The sequence below is a fragment of the Triturus cristatus genome, chromosome 2_2 (genome assembly GCF_964204655.1).
Source record: "Triturus cristatus chromosome 2_2, aTriCri1.1, whole genome shotgun sequence".
In the NCBI taxonomy this organism is placed as follows: Eukaryota; Metazoa; Chordata; class Amphibia; order Caudata; family Salamandridae; genus Triturus; species Triturus cristatus.
In genome coordinates this window covers 811,061,338-811,080,476 of record NC_140582.1, presented here as the reverse complement: position 1 = coordinate 811,080,476, position 19,139 = coordinate 811,061,338, and the positions used below count along the sequence as shown (strand labels likewise).

The window sequence follows — 19,139 nt, the reverse complement described above, 5'->3', positions numbered from 1 at the left end:
TTATGAGTGAATGCCCTGCTATTTTAGGGCTTAGATCAGTCTTTTGAATAAACATTACTCCTATTTATCTCATCTTCTCTTCCTTACTAGGTATTGTCCTACAGGTTAGTCAGGACCTTGCAGAGAACAGCTGTAGGTTTGAATTTCTCAGAGTTTGCACGTAATAAAATTCCAATAGTGTGGCACCCATTGTCCACCTTTGATGCTTGGGGATACTGTGTTTTGTACTGTGTGTTTTGGCTTGAATAAAATGTTTTTAAACACTATCTGTATTACATTTTATTCGTGATTACACAAACTTGAGAATAATGATTTGGTGCCAGAACGTACACATTGAGATAGTTTAAAATTAAAAACTCTGCAGAATAAATCATCACTTACACACCAATGAAACAAAATAGTCATAAAAACCACCTTAGAAAGTAGTTCCAGTTTACTATAAAATAAAAAATTCTGATTCCATCCTTACCTGTGAAAGTGTAATCTAAATGTGCATTTTGTTTGACTGTAAGCACCCTGGGCTCATTACAATCCCTGTTCCTGAGAAGGATAGACGCAACGGTCTGAACATTACTGTTGGAGCCCAATACAATCAGCAAATGCAAGAGAAGACGTTTACAATGTTCGTACACCTCTGGATGGTAGTGGTCAAATCCTAAAATGGAGGCAAAGGTGAAAATTATTGAAAAGAGTAAAGTCTTTGCACAATAAACGCGAATCTTAGAAAAAGGCATCATATGGAGAGAAGACAGTAATTAACAAAATAATAAACAAATAAGTCAGTGTTCTATTGTAAATGAAAATCCTTCAAAATATGGAGAAACTCAAAAAAATAATCTAGAATCCAGCTGAATTTCCTCTATCATATTCATAATATGGTGATAGAAAACTTTCAGAAAAGGGGGAATTGTCAGTTACCCCCTGTGAGAACCTGGATTATTAACTTGCGGGACAGGCAAGGAATGAGCTCCAACAAAGTCAAATAACCCAGTTCCAAAGAAGTAAAAAACTGGTTTAAATGAGTCATTCGTGGCTAACCCATGCAGCTGTGGGTCAAAAATTAAAGTTCTCTTTCAAATTATCAAGACCAAAACATCACTGTCAAGAAATAAAATAGTAACATTCAAACCTATTAAATTACAAGAATCAAATGTCAATATTAAAATGAAACCAAAATAAAAAATTAGTAATGGGGAATCAGGAATTGCAATTAAAAAAATAAACGAAAAGGGTCACCCATAGAAGCCAAAGAGAAAAACTGAGTCAATGCAAGTCTGTGTATTACCCAAAAGCGACCATTCGGAGGTCATGATTGAACCCCAAAAAGTTGTTACAGTTGTCAGTTAGCTGCTTTGTCTCTCACTGGTTTAGAAGACATAGCCATTTGCCTTGCAGGCTTGTACACTGAAATGCTCTCAAACATCCAGGAGCTCTTCAAGTTGAGTGCAGCCTAAGATATTCAGAAGAAGCCAGACTATCCTATCCCTCTGTTCCAGGGACACAGCCAGCGCTAAAATCCCAACTTCGTCGGAAGTTGCACAAATTCCTCTTGGATGTTCTCACAGCTGCCAGGCTTCCAGAAGCTCTTTTAGAGGATCCAAGGCACAGGTCCAAGAGGGAGATTGACTTCTCTACTCTTGCTTTGTTAGCACCAAAACCCCCTCAGGTTTCCTAGCTCCTTCTCTCTAAGCTTTCACTTTTAGTATACGATTTTCTTGGAGTCAACAGAGGCCAGAGCCACTGATTACTGGAGAACTGATGCAAGGACAAATACAAGGCCTAAACCCCCCCCCTCCCGCCACCTACGCAGGCATTACACAGCATGCAGATGTTATTCCTCATTCTTGATCTTCTCCTTGTCCAGAGTATTCGGAGATGCAGATCCTGAAAGCCCCAAGAACGCAGTAGTGGTGGTAGAGGACCCTTGGCCTAACCCTGTAGAGTTCCTATGCTACGCCATTCTTCTGGATTCAGGTCTAAACAATCCCCTAAAATATACGCGATTGATTTTCAAGATGGCAGAAGGCTATTCCAGCATCTAAGGCTTCACTATTCTGTCTAATCAAACGAGGCACCTCACTAGCCCTTTTAGTGAAAAAAATAACCCAAGTTAGCTCTGTTCCTCCGGCCTAAGCACTAACAAATTAGCCGAGGAGAAACTCAAATAACAAGTGGATTTACCCTACACCTAATGAAAAAGGAAAATAACCATTCACAGTTTTGTAGACCAAACAGTTGTAAAATAGAATCTGGCATATGGGTAACTAAGATTTGGAACAATTGGTTAACTGAAGAAAAAAGACTGGTGACAGATCTGGTAGCATGACTCTGGATATACTAAAGCCTCTGGATTTGATGGTTCCAAACAATAACTTCCCATCGGTGGCACTCTTTCAGCTGGATGCTCTAACCATAGATTCCTCACCTTTAGTAGAATTGTCAAGTGTCAGACTGGATCCAGAAAATAAATAAAAAAATGCTCAAGTGTCCAGCTAGGTGGTGCTGTGTGCCTCCAAATCATGACAAACGACAGAGCAAAGCCACATAAGTGCCACCATTGAACACAGACATCAGATTCTGGTTGGGCTAATTCAACGCCCTCAAACGCGAAGTGTGAGCAATTGCTGATAACTGTGAGCTGAAACTAACCTGAGATCTTTTAGATTTGAAAAACAGGCCACGCCACAGAACAGGTGGGTGGGAGGGCAGTGAGGAATCTGCAGATAAATATATCCACCAGAAACAGCATTAATAAAGTTAAATAACTTATTTTGACTGCAGACTCCTCAGCCTTAGAATAAATACCAAACAGTACATCCCAAAGGTGTAGGGGTCTGTGGAGTGGACCTAGACAAAGAAATTCCTGCAGGACCGAAAAAGCAAAATGAAATTTTGCACAGACGTCTTAGCCGCAGCCTGGCAGATGTCAAGGGCATGACTAACCTTTAATAGCAGCCTTAAGCTTAGCGGAATGGGCTATCAGTCCTTCCAGAGGCTGCTTTTTGACCAGTGTGTAGCAGAATATCTACCTTGACAGACTACTCTTTTGCTAAGTCTTCCCTTTCTTCACACCAGGGAACTCCATAAAAAGCTGATCATCCATCTGATGTTCTTTAGTAAAATCATCACAAAAGACTAGAGCTTTTTTGGGATCAATCTATTAAGCCTCTCCTCTTCTTTCGAGGGTGGAGGGAGAAAGAGCGCTCAGAGAGGGATGAACTGCCCCATGTGGAAATGTGGAAAGGAGTCATGACTTTTGACAAGAAAGCCATACGAGTCCAACACCAGTTTGTCCAGAAAAAAGGTGGTGTAGGGCAGTTGCACCAACTGTGCATGAAGTTCAGTCATGCAGCAAGCTGAAGTGATCCCAATGAGGAAGAAAGTCTTTAAAGCAAGATGACAAGAATCAGTTGTGCACATCCGCTTGAAGGGCGTACATATGTGAAAAGTCAGGACCAGGCAAAGATACCACTGTGGCATCACAAATGGTTTGGGAGGGAACCTGTGCGTCAAACCCTAAATAAACTGCACCCTAACAGGTAATTTTAACCAGTACGATTGGTCCAGTAAACCTAAATAGGATGAAAGGGCACACAAATACCGTAATTGTACCCACAGTAGGGCCTTGCTGGGCAAAAGACAAAGCAAACAGAACAGTTAATAGTTTAGCTTGTAAGGGAGTCTGTTTGATGGGCTCTACACGAGGGCACCAATTTGTCACAAAACGCAGCCTAAAAGGAATTTGTGGAAAGGTGCCTCGTGGCAAAGATGGCATTCACTACTTCAGGTGGTATATCAAATGCAGTTAACTGCCGCCGATCAATCTCCATGCATTAAGGTATAGCTTGCTCAGGCTTGGGCGAAAGACTCTGCCCTGCTGATGAAACAGGAGAGTTTCCTGAAGTAGGAACCTGACTGGAGGTCAGATGCTCATGCAACAAGTTCTGGGGACCACACTCTCCTGGCCCAATTCGAAGCCATTAGGATGACTTGGCTCAGTCATTCCTGATATTTTTCAAAACTTGGGGCAGAGGCGGGAAAGAGTACAGGAATTTCCTGTTCAATTATAGTCAGAATACATCTGCTAGCAAGTGTTTCAGCAGAAACTCCAACGTGCAAAACCTTTTACACTGCCATGTTAAACGGTGGCTCAAAGATCTGGCCAGGTTTCTCCCAACTAGATGATGGTCTGTGTCACCTTGGGGTACAGGTGTCATTTGTGACCCACCAGATGCCTCCTGCTAAGCTCATCCATCCTGGCATTCAAGGATACCATTAGGCAGCTCAGCAACAAGGGAATGCTCCAACGTTTCAGCTAACTCCAGGTGAACAGAGTCTCTTGGAACAGGACCCAGGAGCCCACTCCACCCTGCTTGTTGTACTACCACATGGCAGTGCTGTCCAGGACAACCCACAGAAGCCTATCTTTCATGGATGGCAGGAAGGCCTTCCATGCCAGGCAAATGGCCTGCAACTCCACCAGATTGATTGGAGCTGGGTTACTGCGGTAGTCCAGAGTTCTCTGATCTCTACCTCCCGCAAGTGGACTCTCCAAACCAGAAGTAACGGATCGATCGCCATCACTAACTCTGGGTGGGGAAGAGAATGAACTCTGCCGCTGGTCCGACTGTGATCAAGCAGCAACCACAACAGCTCGTGTACAGTTTTTCTGAAATTTGAATAGCAGCTGGCAAGTTTCCATGCTGCTGGGCCCAATGAATCTTCACATTCTACCGCAGAGCCCACATATGAAACCTGGCATATTCAACAAGGATGTAGGCGGCTTAATGGTCCAAATGCCTCAAAGTTGTTCTCACAAAATTCCGGACCAAGGCTGGAGCATAGAGGGCAATGTCTCAATGTCCTAGACATTTTGCTGCAGTGGGTAGGCCCTGAATTGAACCATATCCAGAAAATGTCCAATAAAAGGAAGCCTCTGAGAAGAAGTTAGGTGTAACTTTGGCTCGTTGATCAAGAACACAATGTCAGGAGGTTTGCTGTTGTCTGGATGTGGTCTTCAACTGACTGTGGCAAGCCCACCTTCAACAACCAGTTGTCAAGGTGTGGTATCCCCAGCCTACACAGAAGGGCAGTGAGCACCGCCATCACTTTGGTGATAAGCCAGGAGGCACTGGTGAGGTCTAAAGGGAGCACTGTGGGACTGCAGGATGGGTATATAAAATATGTGTCCTGCAGGTCAAAGGATACCATCCAATCACATGGATACAGTGCGGACAAAATCCGGGCCAGCGTGAACATTTGTAAATTGACTTCCTGGAGCACTTGGACTGCAAAGCTGAAATTTTGTGGGCGCAAGGTCAAAGAAGGAGTGGGCCCTCTACTTGGAGTGAGACATAAGGCCCACAACGTCTTTTGTTCACAATGTACAGCTTCACTTCCCGGCCACTGGGTGCATGAGGGTGCAACTGTTGGAACAACTGAGTTGTGCTCCAAGCACCAGAGGCAACTTGAGCGTATTTGTAACAGACACCTGTATCCGACAGTCTCTGCATGGTTTACAACCTGTAGGAGACATCACCTGAAGACTAGTGAATTTGGTAGGGGAGCTCTAGAGCCTCATCAGCCAGCAAGTAAGGGTGGTGCTATATGCAGTCCTACTTAGTCATTCTCAGGGTGGTGTGGAGCCACATGGTACTAACAAGCAGCGCACAGGAGCATTGCTGAAAAGTATCAGGATCCAGTTTGGCACCTGGGAAATATTCTCAAGGTGATTAATCTGCAGTTAGAAGCATCTATCAGAATTTTATACTACACTGTATTGCAATAATTGAGCCTAGTACCAATCAAGTCTGAGGTACTAGTCAGTCTACTGTCTCAGAAAGAAGATGAAGATTAGGTCTTGCTGTGCATAGGTGGGAAGCACAAGATTAGACCACCGCTGAAATTTGAGCCTCCAGTTTATGTTAAGAGTTAAGCTTAACACCCAGACCCTCTTCGGTAGATTTGTAAAACAAGCACAAAAAGTCTAATCAATTGAGCCAGAGGGCAGACATATATATTGGACAGATAAGGTGATATTACAAGGACATGAGAGACACACTTGTGACAAAGGGTAGAAGGTGAGAGAAAGAGGTCTATCATCTCCTTTTGAGACCACCCTATGAGATAACAGGAAAGCCACAGAAAGCCTGGTGATGCCACATTGTTGACGTCTTGAATTAATGACTGTATCAAAGGCTACAGATAGATCAAGTAAAATTAGAGAGAAGGTGGAATTAAGTGTCCATTGCCATTTTCAGATCATCAAGTACTGCTACAAAAGTAGATACTGTACTCCCAACATTCACAAAACTCAACTGCACATAATCCAGAAAGCTTCAACTAATTTGGCCACTTGGGTAGCCACTATGATTTCTATGATTTTGGCTAGGGCTGGCATGAGCGTAATAGGGTGGTAATTGGCTAAATATGACGGACTAAGATTAGGCTACTTCAGTGAAGGTTTAAATATTCATATTTTTAGATCTGGTTCCACAACCCAGCTGTGAAAGGAATTAGGTGATCCCCAGAAACGCAGCTTCCGGAAGTAGTAGTAGTGAGAGTGGCTGTGTTGCCACCCAAATGTCGACTGCCTTGAGTACAGATTTTGATTGAGCAAAAGTTGTGGCTGCGTTTGAAGAAAGTAACTTGTATTGGACTTTTTGGGAATATTTCTACTAATTACAGCAGGACTCTTGATTATGGTGATAAGCTACCGATCGGGGTGATGGGTCTTACCTGAATATTATGAAAAAGTCATGGTAATGGCAGTAGGCATGCTTCATTTATTGTGAAAAGCACATTTTAAAGCCAATGGACTTAAGGGAATTGTCATTATACGGTGTTAAATGATGCAGACAGGTATTTTATTACAGGAAATGTCACTGCTTACTACAATAGACAGGGTTTCGGTGTTGGTTGCCCTCCTGACAAACCCTGGGTGCAGACGTATCCCGCTTTGAGAATTCTTAGTATGCAGTTGCAAAAAGGTTTGTACATGGTTTTGCCAATTTTCATTTTCTATATATTTGTAATTTTAGGACTGTTTATTGATTGTTGCCTTCTCTTTATGCAGAATACAGCAGGCCTTAGCAGATAATGGTGACAAGGTAGAGGTAAAGGCAATGGGCTTGATTTGTTCACTGTAAAAAGTTATGTCAGAGGCCATAGGTCCAACCTTTTATTTTGAAAATGTATGACAAACGCAGTAGGCCTGACTTATTTACTACAAACAACATATGTTAATGCCAAAAGGCCTCTAACTAAGGGCAGATTTGTATTACACGGTTGAAAAGCTTCTAGACAAGTACTGCATGGATCCTCAGTAGGTAAGGTAGTTTCGTCCTCTGAAACTGTGCAGGTTGAAGATTTGCACTTTGGTAACCCTTGGGGTTGAAAATTGTTTGCAACTTTAAGTTTGTGTATACTTATAATTATCTGACTGTATCCCTGAAAATGTGTGCAGAATTCAGGAGTCTGGTATGGTGGAAACGTAACGCCCATTTGTCTTATTGGTTAGTTGGGAAAATCTTCAGCTGTGATAGGTATGATAGGTTTATTAAGAAAAGAAACTACAAAGGCATTAAGCCTGCCCAATTTACTGTAAAAGGTGTGTGTTAAAGCCAACAGGCCTTTAAGAGTGGATTGTCATAACATTGTGTTAAAGACTATAGACAGATCTTTTGTAAAACGAATCCCATAGTTTACCGTGGTAGGAAAGTGTTTAGGCATTTGATACACACCTCAAAAAAGCAAACATGATTTGCAAAGTATTAAACCTTGTTTGGCCCTTTTCAGTGGGTTGCATATTGGTTTGTCAATTGCAATTTCGAAAATATTTGCTACTGTAGGACTACATGCCTAATATTTGCAAGCTTATGTACAATACAGTAGACCGTAGCTCATTATGGTGACAAATCTACAGGTAAAGGAATCTAGCAACCTCAGGCCAAAACACCTCCAATTTGAATCGAGTGAAATAAATAAAAGGTAACACACAGGGAAAGCTAATGGTTTTTATTAAGGATCCTCACCCACTCCATTAGTGGCATGCTGCATCACAGAGTCTCATCTTGGTACCTATGAACCAGGATGGGCCTATCCATCTTCCAGGGAGCACTTAATTTCCAGGCATGGTTCTCTAAGGGATACAAAATACAAATGGAATACCCAGGTAACCCCTTTGTTAGCGAGTGCCCACAGAGACAGATTAGTTATAGATTCGTCACCTTAGAATTACCCACAGGTATCAGACTGGATCCGGAGACTTTTTTCATCAGAGGTACCCCTGCGCGTTGAAAGGTGGCGTCGGTCAACTCCATGTTGGCCGTTGACGCCGTGATCGCTGGAATGACGTTGCACGATCCACTTAGAAGCTGCCCTAGCGCGCTGTCAGTTCTTTTACACGATATTCGCGCCAGAAGTGCAGAACCATGCAAGACACTGACCACTGGTGCACAAAACTAGAGCCCTGAAAGGGATTCCCTGACCCTAGAAGTCAGTTTGTAAAACGGGGAGGTTGCGTGGGGCGGTAAGGAATCTATAACTAATCTATTTCTCTTACAGATATATCGTTACCGAAGGTTAAGTAACTTGTTCATCTGAAAGAGACAATTAGTTATAGATTCCTTACCTTAAAATAGATACCCCAGCAATACCAACCCCAGAGGTGGGTCTGCGAACTAAGCCTACACCAGAAAATCCTAGAGAACAGAACAGCCAAAGAAGCCATCTCTCCGGACTTGGCTGTCCAGGCAGTAATGTTTTGTGAACGTGTGCAGAGATGCCCATGCAGCTGCCTGACAGATGTCATTGAGGGGGACTCCACGTCGCCCTGGTAGAATAGCAAGCTTTAATGCACAAAACGACCCACCTAGAGATGGTCCGTTTGTGCACGTCCTGACCTTTTTTGGCGCCCGCATAGCCAACCAAACAGCTGGTCATCCACCCAGAATTTCTTTGTGCATTTCAAATAAAATGAAAGCGCACGTTTTTGATCCAGTCAGTGGAAAGAAGTAACCACTTTGGGAGTTCGAAGGACAACCTTGTACAGATGAACAGCAAGAAAAGGAGGTTTTGAAAAAAAGAGCTTGGAGCTCACTCACCCTGCAAGCAGAGGTGATGGCAACCAGAAAGGCATTCTTTAAAGTCAAAAGTCTGAAAGGACAGTTATGTAGCGGCTCAAAAGGAGCGCACATAAGATAAGTTAGAACTAAGTTTAAGTCCCACTGGGGCATTACGAAAGGAACAGGAAGAAAAAGGTGAGTAATGCCCTTAAGGAAGTGATTTACAACAGGGGACTGATCAGGAAGCCTAGGAAAGGCTGAAATGGCTGAGAGGTAGCCCTTTAGAGTGCCCAGAGCAGAGCCCTGCTGGGACAAAGAAAGGAACAACAAGAGAACTTCAGAAAGAGGGTCGGAAAGGGGATCCATACCCTTTGCTGTGCACCATGCCACAAATTTGTCCCATCTGCAGGCATATACCGTCTTAGTGGAGGGACGCCTGGCAGTCAAGATAATATCACAGACTTTGGGAAGAAGGTCGAAGGCTGTCAACTGTCGCCACTCAATCTCCACACAAGGAGGTGGAGACTGGACAGGTTTTAGTGGAGGACCATCCCCTGCTGTTGCGACAGAAGATCCTCACGAAGAGGCAGTCTGATCGGAGGATCGCTGGTCATGTCTAATAGCTTGGGAAACCAGACTCTCCGTGCCCAATCCGGAGCCACAAGAATGACTTGGGCCAGGTCACGCTTGATCTTCTTCAGCACTCTGGGCAGAAGTGGCATAGGTGGAAATGCGTATAGAAGACCGCAACTCCACTCGCAACGAAAAGCGTCGCCTAGCGAGTGCTGCCTTGGAAATTCCAATGAGCAGAATTGCTGACATTGGGCGTCCTCTTCGGTAGCGAATAGATCTAACCAAGGCGCTCCCCACTGCTGAAAGAGACCGTGCACCACCCTCCGAGTGAAGAGGCCATTTGCAATCGATCATGCACCTGCGGATGAGTTCGTCCGCCCTGGCGTTTAAAGAACCTGCCAGGTTTTGACGCACCAGGGATATGCCCTGAAGTTCCAGCCATGTCCAGAGACGGAGAGCCTCTTCAGATAGGGTCCACGACCCCACTCCGCTCTGTTTGTTGCTATACCACATGGTGGTGGTGCTGTCTCTGAACACCTGCACTATTCCTCCACGTTCAGAGGGAAGGAATGCTTTTAGTGCACGACGGGTCGCCCGAAACTCAAGAAGGTTGATGTGGAGCCCGGACTCCGCCGGAGACCAGAGGCCTCTGATCTCCGCCTCTCCCATGTGGCCGCCCCACCCCAGAAGTGATGCATCCGTCACCACTGTGAACTCTGGTTGGGGAAGGGAGAAGGATCTGCAGTTGACCCCATCCTGGTTCGTTAGCCACCACTGCAATTATCGTGCAGTGCCCTTCGAGATCTGAACGCAATCTGACAGATTCCCCAGATGCTGTGCCCACTGGAACTTCAGCCCGCAAATGCCACCTGGCATGATCCACTAGCAGGATGCAGGAGGCTATGAGCCCCAGCAGCCTCCGGGTCTGTCTGACCGAAACCCAAAATAGAGGCTGAAAAATCAGAATCTTAGCCCGAATATCCCGGACTCGCTGCTCGGGAGGATAAGCCAGAAACTGCGTTGTGTCCAGAACCGCTCCGATGAAAAGGAGCTTCTGAGAGGGAATCAGGTGTGACTTCGGCACGTTTATAGTGAACCACAGCGAGTGCAGGAGGTCCGCCATAGTCTGGAGGTGGGAGACAACAGCCTGGGGCGAGCTCGCCATTCAACAGCCAGTCGTCGAGATAGGGGAAGACTGGAACCCCTGATCTGCGCAGATGAGCTGCGACCACCGCCATCACTTTCGTGAACCCCCGAGGGGCACTGGTGAGGCCGAAAGGGAGCACAGTAAACTGAAAATGCTCCTGACCCACCGTGAACCGCAGGTAACGCCGGTGGGCCGGCAGGACGGGGATGTGAAAATAAGCTTCCTGCAAGTCCAACGCTACCATCCAGTCTCCAGGGTCTAGGCGGGCCAGAACCTGAGCTAAGGCGAGCATCTTGAACCTCTCCTTCCGTAGGAAGGCGTTGACGCTCCTGAGGTCCAAGATAGGGCGTATGCCCCCTTTGCCCTTCTTGTGGGAATAACAACCACTGCCTACTTCTGGACAAGGAGCGCGCTCTACTGCCCCTTTGGCCAAGAGGGCCGCAACTTCCTCCCGTAGAAGATTCAAGTGATCCCCCGACATGCAGTGGCACTGCGGTGGCATGGCTGGAGGGGTCGTCTCAAAGGGGAGGGAGTAGCCCCTTCGGACGATTTGCAGCACCCACCTGTCCAAAGTGATGGAACGCCAGTGGAGCAGGTGATGGCGAACTCTGCCGCCCACTAGCGTGGAATGGGCCTGAAAGCTCGGACTAGGAAGGCTTTGAGGCGGATGCTGCCGGGGTGGATGTGGACTGACCGCGTCATCCTCCGGTACCGCCTCGGCGGAAACCACGTCCGCGACCGCGTGCAGGCTGGTTCTGCGGCCGGTGGCTAGGCGGACGTGAGGAGGTGCCCCTTCCTTGGCCACGAAAGGGGCGAAAAGCGGCTGTTTGCAGGCGCGGGGCCGAGAGACCCAAGGACTTGGAGTCCTTAAAGCGCTCCAACGCACTGTCCCCTTTGTCGCCAAAGAGGCGATCGCCATCAAAGGGCATGTCCATGAGTGTGCTCTGGACATCCCCGGAAAAAGACGTGGACCGCAACCAGGCATGACGATGAAGCGCCACCGTGGACGACATTGTCCTGCCAAGCGAGTCCGTCGTGTCCAAACCACATCGGATGGCATACCGCGCTGCGTCTCACCCGTCGGCAAGAGCCTGGGCGAGCCGTGTCCGGGCCTCCTCCGGGCACAGGGGCAGCACGTCCTCCACCGTATCCCACAGAGAGTGGGAGTAACGGTCCAAGAGACAAGCGGTGTTAATCAACCGCAGCCCTAAACTAAGAGAGAAGAACAGCTTTTTGCCAAACTGCTCCAGTCTCTTGGATACCCGATCCGGGGGAGCGGACGGGAAGGAGGTCTGGGAAGTAGAGGCCTGGATAACCAGGCTCTCAGGGGTGGGGTGTTGGGACAGAAAACTGGGGTCACCCGGTGCAGGGCGGTGGCGTCGGGCCTCGTTCCGATCCACAAGAGGTACTGTGGAGGGCTTGGACCAGGTGCCCTTGAGAACATCCATCAGTGCTTTGCTAAACGGCAGCAGAGGCTCCGAGGAGCTTGCTGACGGTTGGAGCACTTCAGTTATGAGGTTAATCCTCATGGCCACAGTAGGTAGCTCCAGCCCTAGGGCTTCGGCCACCTTACGCAACAGAAAAGGTAGCACCTTCCTCCGAAGCCACGGTCGGAGGAGAGATGAAGCCAATGTCAGGGGAGGTGTCAAGGCCACTGGCATCCCCCAGCTCATCTGCCCAGTCCTGTGATAACTGGCCATGGGGGCCAGAGGGTCATCAGACCCCTCCCAGTTGCCACCGTCATCCGATTCCTGATAAACAGGGGGAATGATCGGAGCCGGGCAGAAGATGAAATTGTCACCCATCGGCGTTGGATGCGGCGCCGCACCGGCGCTGGGCCCGGACCGGGTCTGAACCGGGGAACGGTGTCGTCTGGAGACGGCGCCGGGGGTGGAACTGATGTCGACGCCAGCGGAGGAGGCGTCGTGAGGTCGACCGGCATCGACAGATCCAGGCCTGGATCCCACGGGGACCTGCGGCATCGGGACCGAAGTCGACGACAGCGCCGGGGTCGCCGGCTCGCTAGGCACCCCCAGTCGAGCCCGCGGGGCCCTAAGGCGCGCCGGCAGGCGTCGACGGCGGAGCCAGGCCCCTCATGGCCGAGAGGAAGGCACTGATCTCCGCCGGAGTCGCATCAGTCCCAGGGACCAGCGGGTATGGGGACGGACGCGGATCATGCGGCTCCGGCAGAGCCGGTACCACCCGGACCCTCGACCGAGTCGCACGACCGGCGAGGGGAGTCCGAAGAGCGATGTCGTCTCTTGGACTTCTTACTATGCTTTGACTTACCCGAAGACTTGGAACCTGACGAGCAGTGATGGTGGCTGCGGCTCCGCGACCGGTCCTTCGACCTCCTCCTGGACCGGGACCGTGAACGGCACGAAGCTGAGTGCCGGAGCTCGAGAAGCTTGCGGGACCGCTCCCGCCTAGCCTTCAAGGTCAAGGCCCGGCAGTCGAGGCACGACTCTGCATCGTGGATGGCCCCAAGGCAGTAAAGGCACCGGCGATGGTGGTCCGATACCGACATCAGTCGGTGACAGGAGTCACAGGCTTTAAAACCAGGCATCCTACCGGCACCAGTTAGAGTTGACGAGTAAACAAAAGAGTCCAAAAAGTTTTAGTCAAAAAGTGACTAAAGGGGTAAGCTCTTCCCGGATCGGCACTGTCTGGCGCGGAAAAAAGAACAACTGACGTCAGCGAGCGAGGGCGGCGTCTAAGTACTCCGACGTCGTCATTCCGGCGCACGACGCAGACGATGGACGTGGAGCCGCAGACGACTCCTAGCGACGCGCAAGGGGTATTGCTGACGAAAAATCTTTCCGGATCCAGACTGACGCCTGGGGACATTCTAAGGTGAGGAATCTAACTAACCTGTTTCTTTCAGATAATAGGTATCCTGTCACAGGTAGGTGTGACCACCTCCCAGACAGGGCTTAGTGTATTGGGGCTGGGTGGGTGCACTCCTAGAGTGCTTTGAAGTCCTGCACTGGGGGAGCAGTAGGCTCCTCTGTGCATAAACCAGTTCAAACCGGCTCAGGGGCTACCTGCCCCTGCTCTGGCACGAAACTGGACAAAGGGAAGTGGGTGTAGCCACCCACTCCCCTGACCCTCCCATAGTTGGGGTCATAGAGCTAGTCCCTCCCTTCCTTTCAGTATAAGTTAGGGAACCCTCGCCATTGCAAACGAGATACCCCTGGATGACACTCTGAAGACGAATCCCGGACCTTCGACGTTCCACTACCTCTGGAAGACGGAAGAATCTCCCTTGGAGTCAAGGAGTGACTCCCCTGCTTGGCAGGCACCAAAAAAAAAAAAGAAAAAAAAAAAAAAAAAAACACAAAAACTGCGGTAGCAAATTCCGAAGTCCCTGCAGCCCAAGAAGAGGATTTCCTGACTCCTCCAAGGCCATCGTGAGTCCCCAGCGACGCTGAGGCAAGTGGACCCCACGAGTGACTAGGAACCGCAATCCCTGGGTACCGTGCACTATTTTCGAGTGCAACCCCTTCACGACGTTCTACGAACCTGTGAAGTGGACCAAGTGTGGTCCAAGCCTCTAGCAGGAATCCCTCCTAAGATCAGAGGCCTACTCCGTCCCGAGTGACCGTGGGCCCCTGTTGAGTGGATCCTCCCGAGGCGTCTTCGCGATCCCTTGTCAGTTGGCTCGTGGGTCCCCTGAAGACTTTTCTACAGTTCAAAAGGGCTCCCCTGGTTGCTCCAGGCATGCCCTGACTTACCCTCGCTGGGTGAGTCCCTCAGACCTTGCTGGTCTGCACCGCTGACTTTTTGTCCTTTCCACGAGACTTGCTGTTACCAAGGCTTGTTGGCTCCAATCTGGTCACCGACACCGCAGTAAGCTGCAGACTTCGTGGGACACGCGGAATCCAGCTCCTGGTCGACGTCGACGCCTCCTGGACCCCGTGGCTGAAGAGTCAAGACACCCGTGGATCACCTGAAATCACCCGACGACTGTGGGCATCCATCTTCCTTGCTCTGGGTCACTGCCAAGTGACTTTGAACACTGTCCCCTCTGTTTTCAGGTCTTCCTTTGTCTGAATCCAGCCTTGGATTCCACCGGACACTTCTCCTGTCTTCACAAGCAGCAAGTCTTCTTTGGCTCCCATTGAAAACAACACCGCGACCAGACACCAAAAGATACCTATGCACCCGGCTTCCCTGGGTGAGGTAACTCCAGCCCTACGGTGCCCCTGTGGGTGTTGGCTCTAGAACTACTTACCCTGTAAGTGACTTGCTTGTAGACTCTCCCGAAGTATCCTTAAACTCTTAATTTCCAATTGCGACTTGCTTTATAGAAGTCAATAGGGATTCGCGGCTGTGTTCTCACACTGCATGAGTCTCCCGTGGGTCCTTTACTTACCTGCCTTGGGTGGTTGCGTGAGGCCCCAGCGCTTCTGAAGGCCCTAGGCCTTGTCCCTTTGCAAGTCGTTGTTCTTAAGTCTCTTTTTTAGTATATGGTCCGGTACGCCCCTAGGGCCCCAGCCATATTTGTGCTTAACTTATTGTGAAACGTTGATTGTGCATATGTTCCTGCCTTCTAATCTCAAAGAGATTAGTAGAGATTTGTTTAGTAATAAATACATATATATTTGATATGTATACCTGTGTGGTGTCCTTTCATTTGGTAATTCAAGAGATTAGAAGGTAAAACAAGCTGCTTTACATTCCTCTAAAGATTTAACCTGAAGGCTGCTCTCCACAGCTACCACTAGGATAGCTTTCTCTAAAGGTTGTCTTAAACCTACTACCATAAGAGTCGAATTGTACTGGTGCAAGGTGTCCACTTTAATTAGTGAACAGCATATACCAGACCAACTTCTCACAGTGAGGAACAGCACCAGTTGGCACAAAGGTACCAGAAAGCTATAGCAGCGAAGCCATAGCAGGGAAAGAGCAGAGCACCACTTTGAGGAACAACTGTGCAAGCCAAGGCTATAGCACCAGTCGGCACTAAAGTACCAGAAGGCCAAAGCAGCGAAGCTATAGGTGGCAAAGAGGGGAGCACCCCTCGAGGAACAACCGAGCAAGCCAAGGTGATAGCCATCCTGGAGGCACAAGTATATGAAAGTGCCGGAACAGAACGAGAGAGAGAGAGAGAGGCTGCGACCACAAACCACACAGTGAAGGGCCACAAGCCTGGGACAGAGGAGCAACAGCAATCCACCCCCAGACTACACAGACAAGGAGGGCCAGGTCCCCTGAAAGGAGCAGGAGGCCAAAGGACAGGTAAAGAATCCCCAACGCAGCAGACCGCAAGCGGATCAGAAACTCCAAACAAACATAGGGAAAAAAGAGCAAACCCCTACACTGGAGAGAAACCAGTTGGAGGGAAGCAAAGGCACGCAGAAACCAACCATTCCTGTATCAAAGAAAGAAGGGGGGATGGAACCATAAAGCAGAACCGGACAGCCTGACCGGAAGAAAGCGAAGAGGACACCCACAGAAGACAAGCCACCCAGAGGGAGGCGAGTGTAGAAACTCAAGCAGAGGGTCCTCGCAGAACGGGGAGGAAGGGCGGGTCGTGAAGGAATATGCGGCTAGAATCGTCTCTACCAGATACTTCGTTACCTGAGGTAAGTAACTTGTATATCTTATAGAGACTACTAGCCGCAGATTCCTTAAAGTAGAATAGATACCCTAGCCATTCCCAGAAGGGAGGAGAGCCTGCGAGAGAGCCTCCCCAGCAGGAGAGACACAGAGCCCCAGCAGGGGACATGTCACAGAAACAAGAAAGGATGGCCAGGAGATCCCACGCCTAATTAAGGGAGGACCGCCCAACATGCCGAAGGGGCAGACAGGCCCGAAGGGCCTCAAGGAACAAAAGAACCACCTCAAACCCCAGGGAGAAGAGGCAAAACCGGAGGCAGGGCCCGCCGTAAGAAGGACACACAGTGATGGAAAACAGCAGAACACACCTCGGCCGCAAGCAGCGGACAAGGCAGGAACGGTCCCACCGCCAATAGCGCAGGCGTAAGAAGAAAAGCACAGATGCACAAACCCCCAGCGGAACTAGAGGCAGGGGCACAAGGGAACACATTAAGAGCCACAACGGTGGACCAGAACAAGCAGGCAGGCACAGACATGCGCAGCCAGCAGCAGGCAACACCACTGAGCAGCGCACCAGAACAAGCCAGGCGCAAGGCGCAGACAAAGGTCAGGGAGGGCTAGGACACACCCTAAAGGAGGGGCCGTTTCCGAAACACACACTGACCCACGAAAGAAGTGGGACCAGGCAGAAGAAAAGGAGAGAGAGAGAGAGAGAGAGAGAAAGAGGGAAAGAGAGAGAGAAAGAGAGAGAGAGAAAAAGAGAGATAGAGAGAGAAAGAGAGAGAGAGACAGAGAGAGAGTTTATGTAGTTTATGTTACAGGCTGATTCTAAGTACAGTGGTTACCAGTAGTTACTGGTTGTGTTCTATGATTAAGATATGTTCTGTATTTACCAAGTTCACTTTGTGATGGTTCTGACAGTGGTCCAGGTGGCTCTGTCATGTGTAAATAATCCCTTGTAAATATGACCTAGTGCCAGGTAGCACCATGTATAATTTGTGCTTACTATTCTAATGTGTTATGATAATACAAAGGCTATTTTGATATAACCTTGTGTGGAGTTCCTTTTGTGGTGTGCCTGGGATGTTGTTGCTGTGTGCATGCGCAAATGCTTTACACATTGCCTCTGGGATAAGCCTGACTGCTCGTGCCAAGCTACCAAGGGGGTGAGCAGGGGTTATCTTTGGCGTGTAACTTCCTTGCCCTGACTAGAGCGGTGGTTTCTGCCTGGCTTTGGTGCATGCCTTAGCCAACCAGAATTCCCATTTCTAACACCCGGCCATCAAGAAGAAGGCGATGCAAGTCAGCCTGGGCGGGGCCCTTCTGGGAGAGAAGGAAGAAGGAGCTCAAACAAGTCCCGAAGGGCAAAGGAAGCATGTGCGAACACGCAAGGTGTGTTAAAGGCACGGATGCCGACACTGGCGGAGGCAAAAAAGTGGCACCCACATGTCTTCAGACACCGAGACTCTAGTGGGAGGTAGCAACAACAGAGCGGAAGAAGGCTGCAAGGCGAAAGCCACCTGGACAACCAGACCCTGAGCTCTAGGGTAAGGGACAAGCAGATGGGATAGTCTGGGGCCGGGCGATGCCGGCGAGCAACGGCTCGGTCAAAAGGGTCACCAGAGGAGGGCCGTGCCCAGGTACCAAGCAGGATATCGAACAAAAGCAGGATATCGAACAAAGACCCACCAAGGGGCAGCAAAGGCTCCATGGCCACAGGCTTCATGTGGAGGAGATCCAGTAAAGGATCAGAGAGCAGAGAAACCACCGGGGGCTGCAAGCGAAAAATATCCACAGCCCTGCACTAGCCTCAGTTGCTTTTCTGAGGGGCGACAACAGACCATCGGTCGGGGACGGTTGGAGACTAACTCATCCACTAGACATGGAATGCTAGGCACCTGCACCAAGGGGCTTGGAAATGATCCTGGGCACGGTGAACCCAGAGGGATCTCATCCTCCTGTAACAGAGGAGCCGTAGGCGCCATCGTCGCCTCGACGTGGAGAACTTCCAGAGGAGACTCGATGTGGGCGTGGCTCGAGAGCGACAACCTCCACCTAAGGGGAGGAAAGAGGTCGACAGGGCGTCGAACTTGGTGCCGCAGCCGACGTCAGCACAAGAAGCCGCACAGGGCTATGCGGTGACTGGACAGGTGGGCTAGAGGGACGACTGGGATGTCGCACCGGGCCGTGTCCCGACGTTGTATCGACTCCGGAACCGAAGTCGATGCATGCAGCCGGCGCAGAGGACAAATCCGCCGGCAAAGTGCCTTCCTCCTCTGTGGGACCCGAAGGCGCACCAGGGAGAGGGGGTGACCCAAAGAAAGACTGGAGAGACTTTGAATAGGCCTCCATTTGGGTCCTTGTAGCTTCGACACCCGGGAAGGGTGGGTATGAGGGAGACGACTGCTGGGCGCCCGTGCCTGGCAAAAACCGAGAGCAGCGGGCCCCAGCGTAATTTTTATGGGAGGACGACCTCCGCGTCTTATGCTTGTGCTTACCTGTCTCCGATCGAAGTCCGCAGGAAAGACCCCGTGAGTGGGCCTGCTCCTGAGAGGGAGATCGGCGGCGTGAAGGCACAGGACCGGACATCCAGCAGCTTCATACGACTTAGGTTTCATCTGCTGACAGGCGTCGCACTCTTTGGAGTCTAGGTGCACTCCCAGGCACCACATACATATGGTGTGGTGGTCCGTGACAGACATTTGTCATGTACAGGTCTCACACGCCTTAAAGTCTAAAGTACGAGTTACTTACCTTCAGTAACGATGTATCTGGTAGAGACAGTCTAGCCG

At 49.4% G+C, this 19,139-nt stretch overlaps 1 protein-coding gene across 19 annotated transcripts in view; it reads right to left on the bottom strand.

Moving 5' to 3' along the window:
- FRYL (FRY like transcription coactivator) overlaps nt 1-19,139 on the bottom strand; it is a 2,516,714-nt gene that overhangs the window by 773,632 nt on the left and 1,723,943 nt on the right. For all 19 annotated transcript variants that reach the window (XM_085642132.1, XM_085642134.1, XM_085642126.1 and 16 more), the window contains one exon: nt 470-655. In XM_085642132.1, coding sequence (XP_085498258.1) covers nt 470-655 — 186 coding nt within the window. The remainder of the gene's footprint in view (nt 1-469; nt 656-19,139) is intronic.